General features: G+C 42.4%; 1 protein-coding gene across 1 annotated transcript in view; it reads left to right on the top strand.

Annotated features, from left to right (window-relative positions):
* Nucleotides 1-16,538, top strand: part of MBD6 (methyl-CpG binding domain protein 6) — a 118,089-nt gene extending 101,551 nt beyond the window's left edge. Inside the window, exons 12-13 of the mRNA XM_073576819.1 lie at nucleotides 2,731-2,806; nucleotides 8,086-16,538. Of these exons, the coding sequence (XP_073432920.1) occupies nucleotides 2,731-2,806; nucleotides 8,086-8,157 (148 nt within the window). The 3' untranslated portion in view covers nucleotides 8,158-16,538. The remainder of the gene's footprint in view (nucleotides 1-2,730; nucleotides 2,807-8,085) is intronic.
* The last annotated feature ends 2,863 nt before the right edge of the window (nucleotides 16,539-19,401 follow it).

The raw sequence follows: 19,401 nt of genomic DNA, 5'->3' as shown, positions 1-19,401 counted from the left end.
GGTACGTGGCACGGACGGCACCCTTTTGTCAGACGGACACGCTGTTCGTGCTCCCCGAAGGGTGCAGGAAGAGACTCGCAGCCTCAAAATCGACCATAGCCAGATGGATCCGTCTAACTATTCAGGAGGCCTACCGCATCAGGGGTGCGCCGGTTCCAGCAGGGATCAGAGCGCACTCTACTCGGGCAGTGGGCGCCTCTTGGGCGCTTCGACACCAGGCTTCGACGGAACAAGTGTGCAGGGCAGCGACCTGTTCCAGCTTGCACACGTTTACTAAACATTACAATGTCCATACTCAGGCTTCGTCAAATGCAAGCCTGGGTAGAAGGGTTCTCCAAGCAACGGTGGCGCACCTTTAGACAGGAGGTGCATGTAGCTTGCATTGGTGAGTCAATCTCCCACCCAGGGACTGCTTTAGGGCGTCCCACAGTACCTGTGTCCCCCAATGAGATGAAGGAGAAACATGGATTTTTGTGAGTACTCACCGTAAAATCCTTTTCTCCGAGACGCTCATTGGGGGACACAGCACCCATCCTGTTAGCCAAGTTGGCTCTGTTTTTATTTAATTAATGTGCATTCTTTGTTGATGTCAGGGTGGACTTTTTCCAGACATATTGTTATCTGCATTTAAGGCTGTTTTTTGTTACTCTCCTACTGCTTTTTGTACTAAACTGGTTTCCGCCCGCAATCAGGGCGAGGGTGTATGCGGCGGAGGAGGAGCTAACCTTGTGTTGTTTACTTAGTGTCAGCCTCCAGATGGCGGTAGCATACACCCACAGTACCTGTGTCCCCTAATGAGCGTCTCGGAGAAAAGTATTTTACGGTGAGTACTCACAAAAATCCATGTTTTACAAGCACTTTTTACTCATTAAAGAACATGGACAATTCCTTTAATGTTTCCAAGACGACATGTCAACATGTTACCCTGCAAAGTACAGAAAACAGTTTATGAAAACATCATAAACATCTTAAATTCTAATCCTGTATAGGGGGTGTTGGGATAATTAGGTTTCCAGCCATCATATTAGTGAACACAAACCCCTTCCTAATCACACTGCAGCATGGCCTGCGTCAGGACGGAGCGCCTTCAGACCTGCTGCCCTTTGTCTTACCGCCTGACTTGTCTGTCTATGATCCATCACTGGACGGAGTCTGGGAGGTTTCCTTTCCTGTGTACACATTTTGGCAGGTGGACTGTATGTTCACTTGTTCCCCGTTGACTATCGGTCAGAGCAGGAAGGAGGGCTTCTAACAACATTACCTGTCTTGCGTTGCGTCTAGGGTGGGCTTTTTGTTTACTTTTGTGTTGGTGCCGTTTTAGTTAGCATATTGCCTATCCCCTCCACAAAATAATTGGCGGTATTTATGAATTTCATTTATAGTTTGTTTGGTTTTTTTTTCAGTATTTAATTTTCTTTTCCCCAGAGAGCCCCTTTAACTTAAAGGTTTGTTCACTATTGGACAACCCCAGTTTAATAAATTCCAAACCTCACTTAATATAAAAACAGCATATACTTCCCACAGCAGCATCATTCCAGCAATATCTGCGCCGCTGTCCTCGATGTCCACGTGACTCGTATCACGTACTGGATGCAGCCATTACTATTTCATCAGAGCGAATGTCTGCCCTGATTGATTATTGGCATATGATACAAGTCACGGCACTCTCTGGGAACAGAGGCACCAGCATCACTGGCGTAGCGCCACTCCAGGAGGTGAGTATACATTGCTTTTATTTTAATTAAAGTCAGAAATTGAGTAAGCTGGAGTGTCATGTAGTGAACAACTGTTTTTAAAGTGTATTTGTTGTTTCAGAATACACAGTGATTTGTGCGGGTATGTGAGCAATAACTCTATATGTGGCCATTATAGGACTTGAATCCTGCATTTTCACCAGTTCTCTCCTCTGAAAGATTGTGCTATAGTTTTCATTGGTCTCTAAGCCAGTAGGTGGAGACTAAGAGGACACTCGATTTTTTCCATTCACAGTACACACAAAGAGATTCCTGCTCTTCTTTCTCAGTAGCACACAGACAAAAGCAGCAGCTTGGTGGACAATATACAGCAGTACTGAGCATTGTGGTTGTGACTCCTGCTCTAAACTAAAATACATTTGTATTGTCTGTCTGGTTTCTATCTACTCCTCTCCCCTCCCATCTCCATAGAGTATAATTGGCTCTGTAACCGGACACGTCAGTCTACTGGCAGTCTGTTACTTTGAACATAAAAGATTTGAGCAGTTTATTCCAAAGCAGGGCAATTAATTTTCCCGAGGGGCCACATGAGAGACCGTGACTGTTGTGGAAGGCCAAACCAGTAGGCTGAACTTAATTATGCTAAATATTAACATTAATTATAATTATGTATGTTAATATTAATTGTCGCTTAATATTGAGCAGAATTACGTTTTTCATTAACCCCTTCCCAAATTAGGATGTGACTAGCGTCCTATACGTCCTAGGGGGTTCAGGAGCTGAGCACACTTCACTCAATGTCTGACAGTGGCATTTAACAGGCTGTCTCTCGTGCGCACTCTTTGCTGCGTCCCTAGTACACTGTCTGTACCTTTTATTGTCAGTGTACTAGTCTACTGTATAAATGATTTTGGAGTTTTATAATGTAAGAACTGGATATTTTATTGATCGTGACAAGAAATAGATCATAAAATCTGACTAATACATGGTGACACTTGACTTGTAATTCTAACATTTAAGACTTTTGTGGTTCCAGCTCCCAGAGGATGGGTTCTCGAATAGACGCTCTCCCTGCAAAATGGCCAACTATGGATCCTGCCAATGGTTTAAATGTAAGCGCTGTTACACAATACTTAATTCTTGGCATAACTGTAACAGAGGAGGGCATATATCTGAATATAATTGCAAGTGTTGTATTTTAGTCCTTTTGAATCACGATCCACTTTACATGATCCTTTATGGGACAGAATGTAATGTAAATGGTCCTCATCTATACATGTCTAAACTGCACCTTATGTAGTGCTAAATATTACAACTGTATTACAAGGTAACACATTAATGTGCAGCCTTAACCACGTTTCACAATGTAAACTGTATATGCTATTAAAGGGGTATTATCAAGCTATTAATTTACTTCAGCTACTTAGACAGCATGACAATAAGCAAGTTTGCAATTGCTGTGTTTTTCTATAAGTTGCAATTCTCCTGCATTGAAAGCTTTTATCTTTCCTATTGTACAACTGGTTTCCATGGAGCTCGGCCACCAGAGCCTGACCAGACTCTGGTCGAATATGGGCAGTAGCTACATTTCAGGAGAGGAATTAAAGAGGTTGTCCGGGCTTGGGGTTCAAGTCTGCCATCACTGTGTGACTTGTGAATCCTCACAGTGCGCTCACTGCATGCTGTCAGGATTTTCCAGTATGTGATTTGATATGTGATTTGCATACATTCAGTCACATGCTGACTAGATGTGCGTAACCTCGCTCAGTACAGGTGAATTGAGCAATACTGGACACGTCTAGTCAGATTGTGGCCAGAAGTATGCAAATCACATACTTGCTATAGCATGATCAGCCGATGCTGGCACCAGAGAATCTGGACAGCGTGCAGTGTGCGCGCTGTACAAGTCTGGACAACCCCTTTAACATACCAGCCAACTCTCCAGCCTATTGATTTCTGATTTCTATACCGCAGTTAGCTGCTCACCTCCCTCTTGACTTCTGAGGAGCTGTTCTTATCAGTCTTAAAGAATCACAATCTCTATCATCCAACATTACGGCTCTCGCTGTCCCCAGCTGTGCTCTCTTCAAAAGCCCTCTTATTTCTATATGTAAAAATAGTGATAACCAGGTACCCTCCGTAACAGACCACTGAGAGCTGAATGTGTTAATGTACTGTCACACTAAGCGATATCGCTAGCAATAGCGCTATAACTTGTGACGTTATAGCGATATTGCTAGCGATATCGCTATGTCTGATACTTACCTACGACCCGCTCCCCCGCTGCTGATCGCGTGAGAACGTCCAGGACTGTTTCTCGTCGTCAGCTTCCTGCGGCGCTTCCTGCTGTGACGACAAGCGACATGTGGAGCCAGGCGGGAGGACGCAGGATCGCCTGGTGTGACAGGTAAGTAGCGATCCCCGTCCCCAGCGATGTCGCTGGTGAGATCTGCCTGTGTGGCAGCTCACTAGCGACCACTTAGCGATGTACCAGCGATCCTGACCGCGTCATATCGCTGGTCGGGATCGCTGGTACATCGCTAAGTGTGACAGTACCTTTACAGCAGAGCTTGTGCCGAGCTTTATAGTTCTTCTAATGCTACAATTCTGATCATCAACAAAACTATCAATGAAGGAGGAGTACACACCCTGCCATAAACTAGGAATTTAGAGACTGGAGAGCTGTGTGCTGCTCCGGACACAACTTGACAATAACCCTTGTAATATATAGCTTTTTAACCTTATGAAACTGATGGTATTTACTTTAACCCCTTCCCAACCTGTGACACAGCGTATGCGTCATGAAGGTCGGTGCCAAACCGACCTGTGACGCATATGCTGTGTCATGAATTGATCGCGTTCCTGCTGGTTGGGTGACCGGGGTCACTGAAAGGTCACCCGACCTGCAGGTACAGGAGGACTTATACTTCACCCCAGGGGGGGTGGCTTTGCCCCCCCCCCCCCCTTGGCTACGATCGTTCTGATTGGCTGTTTCACTTTCAACAGCCAATCAGAGCAATTGTAATATTTCACCAATGAAATTTGGTGAAATATTATAATCCAGCCATGGCTGATGCTGCGATCTAAACCCCCCACCACCGACAGACAGGGCGATCTGCCACCGCCGTCAGTATTTGCTCCCCCTCCCCTCCGCTCCCCCCACCTTCCGATTCCCCCCCCCCCTCGGTACCTCCTGAGATCCGGTGTCCCTCCTGAATCCTCCATGGGCGCCGCTATCTTTCAAAATGGCGGGCGCATGCGCAGTGCACCCACCAAATCTGTCATCCGGCAGATTCATTCATTCATTCCAGGTACATTTTGATTACTGTGATAAACCTTATCACAGTGATCAAAATAAGAAAAAAGTAAATAACCACCCCCATAGGTAGGGAAATATAATGAAATAAAGAAAATATATTTATTTTTATTTTTCCGTTAGGGTTGGAATTAGGGTTAGGGGTTTGGTTAGGGTTAGGTGTGTGTGAGGTTAGGGTTATGGTTAGGGGTGTGTTGGGGTTAGGGTTGAGTTAGAATTGGGGCGTTTCTACTATTTAGGCACATCAGGGGGTCTCCAAACGTGACATAGCGCCACCATTGATTCCAGCCAATTTTGCATTCAAAAAGTCAAACAGTGCTCCCTCCTGAGCCCCGTCGTGTGCCCAAACAGTGGTTTACCCCAACATATGGGGTACCAGCATACTCAGGACGAACTGTACAACAACTTTTCGGGTCCAATTTCAACTGTTACCCTTGTGAAAATAAAAAATTGTGGGCTAAAAATCATTTTTTGAGGAAAAAAAAAATGATTTTTTATTTTCACGGCTCTGCGTTATAGTACTTGGGGGTTCAAAGTACTCACCACACATCTAGATAAGTTCCTTGGGGGGTCTAGCTTCCAAAATGGGGTCACTTGTGGGGGGGTCTCTACTGGTTAGCCACATCACGGGCACTGGAAATGTAACATGACGCCCGCAGACCATTCCATCAAGTCGGCATTTCAAAACGTCACTAATTCCCTTCCGAGCCCCGACGTGTGCCCAGTGGTCCCCCCCCCACATATGGGGTACCAGCGTACTCAGGACAAACTGGACAACAACTTTTGGGAACCAGTTTGTGAAAATAAAAAATTGCGGGCTAAAAAAATCATTTTTTGAGGGGGGGGGGGGGGGTCTAGTTTCCAAAATGGTGTCCCGTGTGGGGGAGCTCCAATGTTTAGGCACACAGGGGCTCTCCATACGCGACAGGATTCCGCTAACGATTTGGAGCTAATTTTCCATTCAAAAAGTCAAATTGCGCTCCTTCCCTTCTGAGCCCTGCCGTACGAACAAACAGTGGTTTATGACCACATATGAATTATTGGTGTACTCAGGAGAAATTGCCCTACAAATTTTAGGATCCATATTATCCTGTTGCCCATGTGAAAATGAAAAAAATGAGGCTAAAAGAATATTTTTGTGAAAAAAAGTACTTTTTCATATTTACGGATCAATTTGTGAAGCTCCCAGGTGCAAAGTGCTCACTATGCATCTAGATAAGTTCCTTAGGGGGTCTAGTTTCCAAAATGGGGTCATTTGTGGGGGAGCTCCAAAGTTTAGGCACACAGGGGATCTCCAAACACGACATGGTGTCCGCTAACGATTGGAGCTAATTTTCCATTCAAAAGTCAAATGGCGCTCCTTCCCTTCCAAGTCCTGCCGTGAGCCCAAACAGTGGTTCCCCCCCCCCCCATATATGGGGATTCAACTTACTCAGGACAAATTGGATAACAGTTTTTGAGGTCCACTTTCTCCTTTTACCCTTGGAAAAATAAAAAAAATTGTTGCTAAAAGATCATTTTTGTGACTAAAAAAGTTCCTTTTTTCCTTCCGTGTTGCTTCTGCTGCTGTGAAACACCTGAAGGGTTAATAAACTTCTTTATTGTGGTTTTGATCAGCTTGAGGGGTGCAGTTTTTAGAATGGTGTCACTTTTGGGTATTTTCGGCCATATAGACCCCTCAAACTGACTTCAAATGTGAGGTGGTCCCTAAAACAAATGCTGGTCTACTTTTAACCCTTATAAATTCCTTAAAAAAAAAAAAAAAAATTGTTTCCAAAATTGTGCTCATGTAAAGTAGACATGTGGGAAATCTTATTTAGTAACTATTTTGTGTTACACAACTCTCTGGTTTAACAGAATAAAAATTCAAAATTTGAAAATTGCGAAATTTTAAAAATTTTCACCAAATTTCCGTTTTTTTTTTCACAAATAAACGCAAAAATTATTTACCTAAATTTAGCACTAACATGAAGCCCAATATGTCACGAAAAAACATTCTCAGAATCTCTAGGATTCGTTGAAGCGTTCCTGAGTTATTATTACCTCATAAAGGGACACTGGTCAGAATTGCAAAAAATGGCCTGGTCAAAATAAGCTGGGTCATGAAGGGGTTAAGAAGCCATGTCTGGATGGATGTATAATCCTGATGTTAAGATGAGCATTTTTTGAGTTCCGCTATAGAGTGAGATCTCATAAGTCCTGTGTATTGAGGCTCTACGCTCCCAGCCTGACTGACAGCGGCAGCTTGTACTGAGCGGTGTCCCTCGCCCTGCTGAGATCTCACTCTGTCAGGACAAGCTACAGCCGTCAGTCAGGATAGATGGGTGGATATAGAGCTAAACTATAATAAAAGTTAATGCCACTCATTTGTCTGATATGGATTATGACAGTAAATTCAGCATCCTTGTTAGGTCAAAGACACCTAATTTGTGTTTAATGTATGCAGATTGTATTGGGAAGTCTGGTGACAGATCTGCTTTTATTGCAGGTTTTTTTAATGTTTCAAATTAATATTTAAGACTCTGCATTAAAACATTAAGTCGGTTGCTTTGCTGAGTTTGGGAATGTAAATGAACACTTACCGGTTAGGTCATGTGTGCAAGCTGTGTGAGTGTTAAGGTCCTGATTTTAATGTCCGCCTTGCAGTTCAGGATGCTGATTTGGCGGCAGCGCAGGACTTTCTCCCCCTCTCTGTGTCAGTAACTGGTATGAATGGCCGGGACGTCACGGCTGATTCAGAGAAAGTGAAGTGGGCTAGCCAGTTAACCTCGTCAGCTCATTCCTTCAAGCCCATCACTGACATACAGTGGGGAAGCGCGGTCTGTGTCTGGGCAAAGGCGGAAGTGAAGGTCCCCCAATTCTGGCCAGTGTAGCTTTAGTGAACTATAATAGTATGTGTATGCCCTTTTAAGCCACGCCTAATGAAAGGCATACACATACAGTTTACTTGTGGACTTTTTGGGCTCTTGTATGCCAATTTGATCATTGGTAGACATAAAGGAAAATGCAGAAACATTTCTTATGTTCAGATAAAATGATGCATATATGATTTAACCCTATATTCTTTTCCTACAGGCTGAACGTCCTGTTATTCGCCAGAACCGCCCTGGTCGACCAGCCAAGAACAGACGACGGAGGATCATTTAGAATAATTTAACCTTTCTCATGCTCAGTACCAATGTCCGCTCATCTTCACCTAAAGGCACTTCCCTGCTCCTCAGCCTATGCCGCATTTTATCATTCAGCTAGAGGCAAAGCTCTTACTTATAATTCCCCCTTTAAGACACAACCGTGACCTTCTGTCCTGAGTGGCTTCACTGGTGAGAAGCCAGTCTGTCTGGTCAGTCCGGTCCTCTGCTCCTCTCCAGTCAGCTCCGTGTAGAGTGCATTATTTAGTGTTGGGACTTTATCATTTGGATCTTTGTATGAGATTCATAACGTTTATGTTATGAAACATATATCCTTTGACATATTATAGATATTTAAAGCGCCCTTTTTTTCTTTGTAGGGGGGTGGCATATCTCTGCTGCTTTGAAGGGTGTTGCGATAGGAGCAGGCCATTTTCCCATTTCTGTATGTTTGTATATAGTAATATTTTAGCTGAGTTTTGTACTTCACAGAAACACTGTAATCGGGTCTAGACGCTTGGTGGCTTTCCATGTGATATTGGAATGTAGCTCCCAGCATACTTTCCGAGCCACAGAGCTAATAATGTATAATGGGACTTGCTTCACCCAGGTACATGGCCACTAGGTACCTTGACCATACATGGCCACTAGGTGCCTAGACCGACTTGCCGGACAATAAATGAGCCATGCAGTGATTGTGATGGGCTCCTAAAAGCACAATCTGCATTATCCACTTCCTTTCACATGTTGTTCTCTTGTCCAGTACACTATTTTAATTTATTTATTCTCTATTTTGTGTATATGTTTTCCTTTTATTTCTTCCTTTATTCTGGTACTTTTGGAAATTCCACCAGTTTGATTGTCCGCTAAAGCACATCACAGATTTTGTTGGTTTTCTGGTAGCATGGATTATATTCTTTGACCTAATTTAGCTTTATATCAACTTTTAAGGCCTCACACGTACATCCACATCCCTCTCGGTTTTTAGATTTTACTTCCTGATATACGAATCCCATAGACTTCAGTGTTGTGGGCCGCACAGGCGGACAGCTGAGAAAGGGTCCATGTTTTCCGAATACATGAGCTGGGATCCATATCTATATACCATTTATGACATATCCTGTGAGTTTGAGATAAACGTGTAATATGGGTGTGCCCCTGTAACTAATGGTGTTCACTTCTTGCTATTTTAATGGTTAAATGTAGAGCATTTCATCAGATGCGGAGCTGTTTGCACAGGGCCTGGAGTTAAATGAATTTTAAGACAATTTTAATTGTTTTAGCTACTGGGTCTGATGCAACCCATAAGATTTCCCATGTAATGTCAGAAGGGGGTCACATATTGGTCAGCTATTATATAACTGACCAATTATCTCAACATATCAAATCCAATATTCTTAACATTTTTAACAATGCACTTTTTAATCTGTGTCTGAATGTGAATGAAGCTTCATGAAGTATGATGACTTGAATGGCTACAGTGGCAAACCCCATGTATAATCATGTGCAAGTTACATGATCGGTCTTTTTATATCTTGGTAACAGGTATCGGTAGCTGGAAAGAAAGCCCGTCTTATTACTGATCAGTCGAGAATTATTTGTATGGGTCGTTATCATGTACGCCATATAGTATCTGTTGGCGCTCCGGACATGTCTACTTTAGTAACTGTGTCTATAACTCATAAACTAACAATACTGTAGCACACTTTATAAGTGCATCGATTTTCTGCAATTTCGCAAAAATTACTCTTTTTTTCTGTTGCTTCATTGGGGGACACAGGAACCATGGGCTGAGATGCTGACACTAAGGCTGGAGTCACACTTAACGTATAAAAATACGGTCTGTATTTTACTGTCATAATACGCAGAAATCTTCCCTGAACAGTGATCCGTATGTCATCCGTTGGCAAGGCATTGCTGCGTTTTTGGCGCATGTAAGCATCCGTATGCCGAGATTTTCTCGCCGGCTTGCAAAATGGACATATAATGGATCCCAATGACTGTTTGAAACACAAACAAAAGAATAGATATAGACATATAGAATACATATATATACAGTGCTGTGCAAATTAATTGGGACAAAGCATTTTTTTTTTTTTAAGTAAAATCGTAAGTTGGTTACCAGTCAGTGATTCAAACCAGTTTTAACTGCTTTGAACAGGCACTCACACCTAAAAATATATATTTATATTTCATAGAGTTCTACATAGCAGAATAGCCGCTAAATCAATTGCCGGCTTCTGTAAAATCAATACAAAACCCGACATGAAATGACACATGGTTTACATACAGTAAACCATTTCATTTCATGTATTTTTTTTATGTCTTTGACTAATAATTAGATTAGGGTATGTGTGTAAAATTTAAGATGCACCTTTTCTGGAACTTAGCCTCTCTATTCCCATTGCCCTGTAGCAGTGGCTAATGGGTTAATAAGAATGGGTTAATGTCACCCACCTTGCTGTTGAAAGGTGACATTAAGCCGGATTAATAATGGAGAGGTGTCGACACCTCTCCATTATTAACCCTAGAATAGTAAAGGGAAAAAAAACTGACATTAAAAATTCTTTTACTGAAATACATACCAAGTTTTTGACCAGATTTATTCATCTGCTAATCCAAAAAAAACCATGGATCTGTAAAAAAAAAAACAAAAAAAACCAATAATATACATACCTCTCCGCTGTTCAGTCAGGTCCCCCGCTGCAATCCATCAGAAGGGGTTAACTAGTTTACAACGGGGATCAGTGCTGATGCGACCGGCCCCGCTGTAAACCACTGCCGAATGACCGGCTGACCGGAGATGAACTAATAAGCATGGGAAAGTTTCTGAACTTTTTCCCACGCTCATCAGTTCACCTCAGGTCAGCCAGGGGACTCCGCGCAGCCTCACTGACTACCGCTGACGTCTCGCATCTTAATACACGGCACTGCCGCCGGCACTCGGGACCGGAGTGTGCGGCTGCATGTATTTCTATGCAGCTGAGCGCTCCGGTCCTGAGTGCCGGCGGCAGTGCCGGGTATTAAGATGCGAGTTTCTCACGTGTGACCCCGGCCTATGAATACATCTTAGAAAAAAAAAACCTGACTCCTCCGTACCAGGAGGATAATCCTGGACACCCAGTTGTTCCGTCATCTGCTAGCATCGTTGTAAATATCTTACCTTCTGCATTTAGGGAAGGGCGTCACAAGAGGCACTTAGTAACCCGAGGGATTGCTGTTCTTCCTTCTGCAGTACTGGTATTGATTTTTCATTTTTCACCCCACAGACAGCTTTAGGACATCCCATGGCTCCTGTCTTCCCCAAATGCAGCAAACGAGAAATAAATTTTTGGTACTCATCATAAAGTCTGTTTCTCATAGCCGTCATAGGGGGACCCAGCAGCCTCCCTTTTTCAGGAGGGGGTCTTGCTTTTGCTTCTCCTACTGCACTAAATAACTGTGTGTCAGCTGCCCTGCTGTAGCCTTGTGGGTAAGAAGCATTTTGTTTTTTTAAAGATGCATTCTTAGGGCCTGTGCACACGCTGCAGATTTGTCACAAACCCTGATTCCAGCAGAGTGAATGAGAATCCTGGAGTCTCATACACACGTTTCTTATTTTTGACTTGCAGTGTAAATCAGCACCATGTCAATTCTTACAGCGTTTTCGCTGTAGATTAACTCATACTAATGAGTTGGGAAAAATCTGCACCAAAACCTTACATTTTTGCATCTGTATTTTTCCTGTCATGAGACACAAATACTTAATGTGTGCACATATCCTTAAGGCCCTTTTACATTTAGCGATGCACCAGCGATCCGACCCGGTCAGGATCGCTGGTGCATTGCTAAATGATCGCTAGTGAGCTGTCACACAGGCAGACCTCACAGCGATGCAGCAGCGACGCAGCGCACGATACTCACCTTTCACACACAACGATCCTGACGTTCTCCCGCCCGCGTCCAGCGTCGCTCGTCGGCGCCAGCAGGAAGCAGACGACGAGAAATGGAGCCGCCCGATCTCGCGCGATCAGCGATGGACAGCGGGGGAGCCGGTCGGAGGTAAGTATCACACATAGTGATATCGCTATAACGTCACAAAATCGGTGACGTTATAGCGATATCGCTAGCGATATCGCTATGTGTAAAACCCCCTTTTAGTGTCAGCCTCCAGTTGGCAGCATATTAACCCTTGGGTCCTCTGTCCCCCCGATAAAGGCTACAACAAGAGATTTTACAGTGAGTGCCAAAAACCTTTCTGAATACCACACCTGATGAAGAAACCCAAGTAGTCTCGGAAGCTTGCTATTTGTCACCACTTTTTCAGGTAGCCACTAAAAAAGTATCAATTATGTTATTATTTATAATTCTGAATAGAATTTTCTCTCTTATGAAAAATGATAAAAGAATTGATAACTGGTTATTCCCATTCTTTGTAGGGTTTTCCTTTCACACTATGACACTGTTGGCACTTAATAGACCCCGTCTGACTTTGCTGCGACACTCCCTATCGAGAGTGGGAACGGTAACAGCCAGTTATCAGTCTATGCAAAGACGAATCCTCGTCTTCAATGATAGTTTCTCATCCAGTCAATAACTCTTCTATAGTAATACCTGTAAAATCGTAATGGAGGGATCATGGGCCTGGAGGGAATGTTCAGCAAGACTTTCCCCTTAGTTCCTTTACATATATGACAATGTTATTATGGTATATGTAGGTAGGATTAGCACGGCACTGCTCCAGAATATAGATCATCCAGTGGTATTGTGGCAAACGAGGTAACATTTCATTAAAGGGGTTGTCTGGTCTCATAAGAAAAGTCTATGTGACTTCCAAATTGTGTCATCTTGTGGCGTGCACACTGTCATGATTCCACTTTATGCCCTGTGCGAGTGGCTGATCACGTACTAAATAACTATAGTGAGAATTGAGTCTAGCTGGCACGTGACTGCAGGTATGAACATGGCATACGCACGGTAACGTGACCGCCCACATATACAGGGAATCGCGAGAGCGTGTGCACAGGACACATCACCTATTCAGCATATAGTGACTGCAGACTTTTCTTAAGAGTCCGGTCAACCCCTTTAAATTATAAATAATCATATAATTCAATCACATCGTCTCCAGCTTCCACCCGCGTGGCTAAAGCTAAGATACCTAGTGACATTTGGGTTTGTCTACTCCAGGATGTGAGATTTGGAAGTGTTTCTATGTCATTGTTGCTTCTAGTATATTATAGGGGATAGTGATTGGTCTTTGACTAGTCGCAGGGGGTCTAGAAGCTGCTGCCCTTCTTACCTAGTATTGAAATCGTGACTGAAACGTGACACAGCTTCCCTAAAGGCGAGAGACTAAAATGTTGGCACTGTGGAAATAATCCAAGAAAAAAAAAATCTTCCGACTTTTAATATGTTTTAGTTACTAGACAGCGGTCCATATGCATATAGAGCGCCTCTGTATCAAGGCCGGCCCTGAGACCCAGGCTATGGGGACTGATACCCCAATCTTATCTCCCATAGGGTGTAATGGAGATTGGCGGTGATTGTGCAGCCGCCCCTCCACAGGGAATGAATACGGCACCATGGCCTCAGTGGTGATCCCAGCATTGGGACCCTTACGGATCAGGCCTTTGTGAGAGCAGTTTACCATAAATGTCTATCATGTGATAGGCAGGCTATTGACATTACTATTGCTTGTATTTCTACTTAACGGGTTTTTCTAAAAGGCTTTATTCCTGGTCCCATGCACATTGACTTCCTTTTTTGGTCCATATATAAGAGAAAATAGCCCCTTCTATATTACCACAATCAAAATGGCATTCCACTAAATCTTCTGTCCATAGATTGGTATGTACACAGTAATTATGTACAGTGCTATCCTATTAACACTTCTATAGTCCTAGTATTGTGACCATTGCTACCAGAGTGCCAACCTGTAGCTAAACTTTGGAGGAAGGCAGGAAACCATAAATTCAGCTATAAAGGTAGGGCTTTTCTCTTCTTGTGACTTTCTTGTGTCTTTTGCAGTGATTTTTTTGAGGGGTGTTTTTACTGTACCATCTTGTTACACAGCTTCATCTTGTACATTTTGCAGTTTTTTTAAAACTTTAACTTTTCCATAGAAATGCAGATGCCACGTGTGCCACGGTGAGAAGTATATGTCGACCCTAATCATTTCTAAATGTTAGACCATGAAATACTGACCTCCAGAAGGATAACACATTAACAATCTGTACCAAGTAGGAATTGGTAAATGAACACTTTGATCTATTTAAACCAGTTGTTCAGGATTAGAAAGTGCAGCACTTGTTGTTGTTTTTCTCCCTCCTATAAACAGCGCCAATCTGATTTTGCAGCTGATCCCTATTCATTTCAGTAGAGCTTAGCCTCAATACCAGGCATAGAGTATGGGCAAGAAATAACAGTCCTCACTTCTAATCCATGGAATTGTTGGAGCTTCCCCAAAAAAAAAATTAACTGGCGATATACCTGTACTGAGATCTCTCTCTGCCACCTGTAATTTTACACATAGGATAATGGCTACCAACAGGACAGTGTTGTTGTTTTTTTTATTTATTCCCAGATAAATTCTTTAAAAAGTTGAGCATCTATTGACTTATGTTGCATCTACAGTTTGTGTATTTGCATAGAGAACATTATAACGATTTCCCAATAGAACACTAACTTTACTTTGACATCACTACACACCTGTTAATATTGCTTTTTTAAATAGAGCTTTATTGAAATTGCAAAAAGATGGCACCCTCCTGAGTTTTCCCAAATAACAGCCCCTTTTATACTGTAGACACGAATTACAACTATTCCAGCTGCGGCCTCCACATAGCAAGTCCTCTCCTTTGTTGCTTACAGGTTTTCATGATACCGTGCACATATTGGATTCTTCTCGGTATTAAGGTTCTGGTGTTGATCACACAGGGACATAGTGGGGCGGCTGATACGCTAGAACCATTCTACCTTTGCGCCCACGCTGAGGCTGCAGCTGTGAATGTACTGTATACATTACTATTACAGCCGTGCCCTACTTGTACAGTTCAGTATGGCTCTAAAGACATTGGCGTCACAGCTTCCATTATTTATGGAGCTTTGATAGATGTAATGATTCCTCTTAGTTCCCAGTAGCTTATAATAGGGGGCTTCATATATTCTCCAGCCCTCATCTGGTTGGACATCTTACCCTGCCCGTTTTGGGCGCTGGGTCAGCCCTCCACCATAAAAACCTCAGCATCTCACTACACAAAAATGTCCAGTGCTCCAGTGAAAACGCTTTTTGTCCTCTTCCCTTCCATTGCTCCCCGGGTAATGTGAACCGACTAATACTAATATCCGATCTTCACTACACATCCCCATTATAACCCCCTATAGTCTCATGTACTCAGCACGACTTAATAGGATACATTTTTGTACGACTATAAAGTGAAACATATTAAATACTCCTCTTTTAAAGAGATGCATAAAGCCATATTCTATTTATTAGCCCCAGAGCCATGGGGCACAATGTAGCTTGACACATATTAAATCTCGGCACGCTACACGTCTGTGCATGAATTCTACCAACGTCTCCATTCCTTGAGATGACGGAAGTGCTTTTAGTTTGATCTTATAATTATTCTATATTGTTATATCAGACCGTCTTTCCTGCAAAGATGTTTAGAATATATCCCCTGTGGGAATCCAGAGCTCAAATAACTCTGCGTCATGCAATGCAGGTACAGACTACAGCCCGCACCACCTTATCTAGTGTGCGATCACTTATTAATGTATAATGTAAGGCCCACACGGCTGGAGCTTCTGTTGTCCCATACTGCACATGTAGGTGACATCAATGACTATTATACCCAGTGCTGCCTAGATCCCAGAATGTAGCATTGATCCCATTATTGCACACTACAGATAGATTATGGTAGTTTGGAGCGGTCACTCAAGGAACAAGTGACCTCTGTTCTCCTTCCTAAGTGATGACCGAGCACTTCTCAATGAATGCATTTCAGACCTCTTCAGCTGGAATGGAGCTAATGTGTACACTCAATTATGCAAATATATAACCTATTTGTGTGTAAATATTGTATAGTCCCTTTGTCTTGTTGTTACTCACAAGACATAAAAAAAAGAAACAATATGTCAACAAGAAATTGGATTTTGTATCACTTTTTTGCCTTTCATGTAATATATTTTCCTCCTTTTAAGTTTTTAATATTTTTTTTGTACAAAATAAAAAAGGAAAAACACGACAAACTTTTACAATTGTGAATTTTAGCTTTTTATATGGAAGTTGACTTTAATTTAACAGATGAAAATATTTTGAAACATTTTTAGATTTTATGTTTTCTGATCATTGAGGGGTCTTTTTATTTTGTATCAAGTATTAAAATGAAAAGTGTGGTTATGTTTAAAATTTAATGTGAGTCTGTGTTTTTTAATCTTTTTCCCATCTAGTCTGTTTTCTGTTTACACCCTAAGTGGTAAAATGAATGTAGATATCACAGCAAAATGTCCTCATGTACCTAAACTTGGAGTACACAACAAGGGCCACAAAAAAATGTAAATGAGTACTTACATGAATACATCACCAAAACCACCATCAGTACATTATTAAATCACTGGAAAACCAAGTTTTGAGGATTGAGAGTTTCTGCTCCAAAAATAAGTGAAAATACTTTTATTTACACTGCGTTTTTGGAGCAGAATCTCACCAAAGCCTCCTCAATCTCAAAACCATAATTTTTGAGGATTTTTAAGTTTTAACATAGCCATAAAGCCCATTTTGGATTGCTACATGTGTACAATATCAGAACCACCATCAGCAAATGAATGCAGTGCCTGAACCACAGTCGGTGCATAAGTAAATGACCAAGATAGTACAGCAATCAACTGCAATGTCAGGTCGGCCCCATGTACAATTGCATCACATGAACCTACATCTTCCAGTATGTCTTTATCAATGGTAATGAGATACTGGGATAAATAGAAATATCTCCAATGATGTGCCACCTGAATAAATAATTGCCTATGCTTCCTGCATAAAATAGCCCTCTTACACTGTCCCTCTGCAAAACTTCCCCCGCACACTGCCAATCTTCAAAATACCCCACACACTGCCCCTTTTCAAAAAATCCTCACCACACTGACCCACATCAGAATATCATCCCACACAAACTGCCCCTCTGAATACAGTACCCCCCACCACTGCCTCTTGCCAAACTGCCCCCTTTCACAATCGTTACCCCCGTTATGTGCCCTTACTGTAACAATAAAGCCCTCATCCACAATGATTAATCTTTGTCTCCTTGATAGATTGCTTACTATTAGGCATGCTGTTTCTTCTCCATTTCGGTGCTGACCTAATCACGCCGCTGCACGTTGGGCTAAAGACTGATGAGCGCTCCTCTGCTCCAGTCCCAGCGCAGCAGTGTTCAAATGTATTAGCGTCCGAAAGATGTGAATATATTTGAATATAAGAAGGAACTCAACGTCTCCCAGCGGGCCACAGTAAAACCTTTGACGGGCCACATGCTGCCCACGGGCTGTATGTTGTGCAGGCTTGACCTAAGCACTTCATTCTAAAATTAAGGGTATTATTGAGCCCTATTGCCTCCTCTCTAACAGTGATCAGTCATCCAGAAGTGTTTCCATTTATTTTGCATATCATTAACAGGTCTAGCGATCCTGTGATTTTCATAATCCACGACCTTTCCTTCTAGGAACTGAAATTAAATGTTGAGGAGCATATATACATTATATAATGTGTAGTGCCTTGAAAAAGTATTCATACCTGTAAACTGTTCAACATTTTCTTCATGTTACAGACCCAAACTTACATTCTCTGGCTCTAAGTAAATGACCCAAGTAAAGAAGAGATCCATAAAATCTCTAACACTGAACTTGGTGTCCCACCTATCGGAACCACATCAATCAGGTAACTATCAAGTGGATACCTAATTCGTCCCAACTGGAAAAGCTATTTAAATGCTTAGCACAAGTAGATGTAAAAAAATACATCTGCACTGAGGTCTGCAACTATGGAGAACATTAAAGATCTGAGCCCGTTGCACCAACGGTACATGTCAGCTAATTTTTTTCCCGTTTTTCTGTATAAAATATGGTAAAATGAAAGGCGTCATTTGATGCTACAGCTTGTCCAAAAAAAAAAAAAAAACAAGCCTTCATTCAGCTGTGTCACTATAACATTAATATTGTTTTGGCTATTGAAAGAAGGAAAGAACAAAAGTGTAAAAAAAAATCTGATCCTCAAAGGGTTAACCCTTCACGACCTTGTAAGTATAGGAGCATCCAAGGTTATGCCTCTACCTTATGCAGGCTACGGGGAATCTGTAGTTACGTAACTTTTTTTTTTCTTTAATTTGACCATTGTGGACTCTTTAAAAAGTAAAATGGTAGCTGCAGTTCTTGAGCACAATCTGCAGAGAATATTAAAGCTGCCATCAATTGCATATAGGATGCCAAAAAGGTTTGGAACGTCAGACTATACATTGTAATGTACATTATTTTCGAAGTCGTCCTACCGGTAATTCTATTTCCAGGAGTCCATTATGACAGTACGACAGGAGGTAGTCCTACTCATTCTCTAGGGACAGAAAATGCACAAGAGGTTAAAAGCCCCCCTCCACCTCTCCCTCGGTGTCTTTACCAATCACCACACCAGGATGGATGCAACTCTATTTTATTGGATTCTTCACATGAGCTTTCAGAATTCAGCGGAAGGAATGTAATGGTGCTGTCATGATGGACTCCTGGAAATACAATTACTAATTCCTATTTTCGCCAGGATGTCCCTCATGACAGCACACCAGGAGAAATAGAAAATGGCATTTTAGTGTGGGACTACTGCCTGCAGGACCTTCAGTCCGTAAGCTACCTGCTGACCTGACATTACGTCTTGCTTTTAGTGTCTACAGAAAGTCGTTATATTAGACCAAGTTGTGGCCCTGCAGATCTGGTCCATGGAAGCCCTTGCTCAATCGGCCCAGGATACGGAAATCGCTCTTGTAGAGTAAGCCTTAATATTAAGTGGGGGCTCTCTCTTCTCTGACTCATGCTCGCGATATGGTTGATATAATCCACCTAGATAAAGTTGACTTTGAGGCTTTCTTGCCCTTATTATTCCCTGCGAACTGTATGAACAAGTTGGAGTCCTGCCTCCAGGAAGCTGTGACCTCTACATAGCGCATCACTGCCTGTCTGTCTTGTTCTTCGGGAGCTGACAGAATGATGGACGAACGATCTACTGGCTCAAATTTGTCTT

This window comes from Dendrobates tinctorius, unplaced genomic scaffold (assembly GCF_039654945.1).
Source record: "Dendrobates tinctorius isolate UK_male_01 unplaced genomic scaffold, ASM3965494v1 ptg000051l, whole genome shotgun sequence".
Taxonomy (NCBI): Eukaryota; Metazoa; Chordata; class Amphibia; order Anura; family Dendrobatidae; genus Dendrobates; species Dendrobates tinctorius.
Note: the sequence above shows the minus strand (reverse complement) of the source record. Positions and strands in the feature narration are given on the sequence as shown.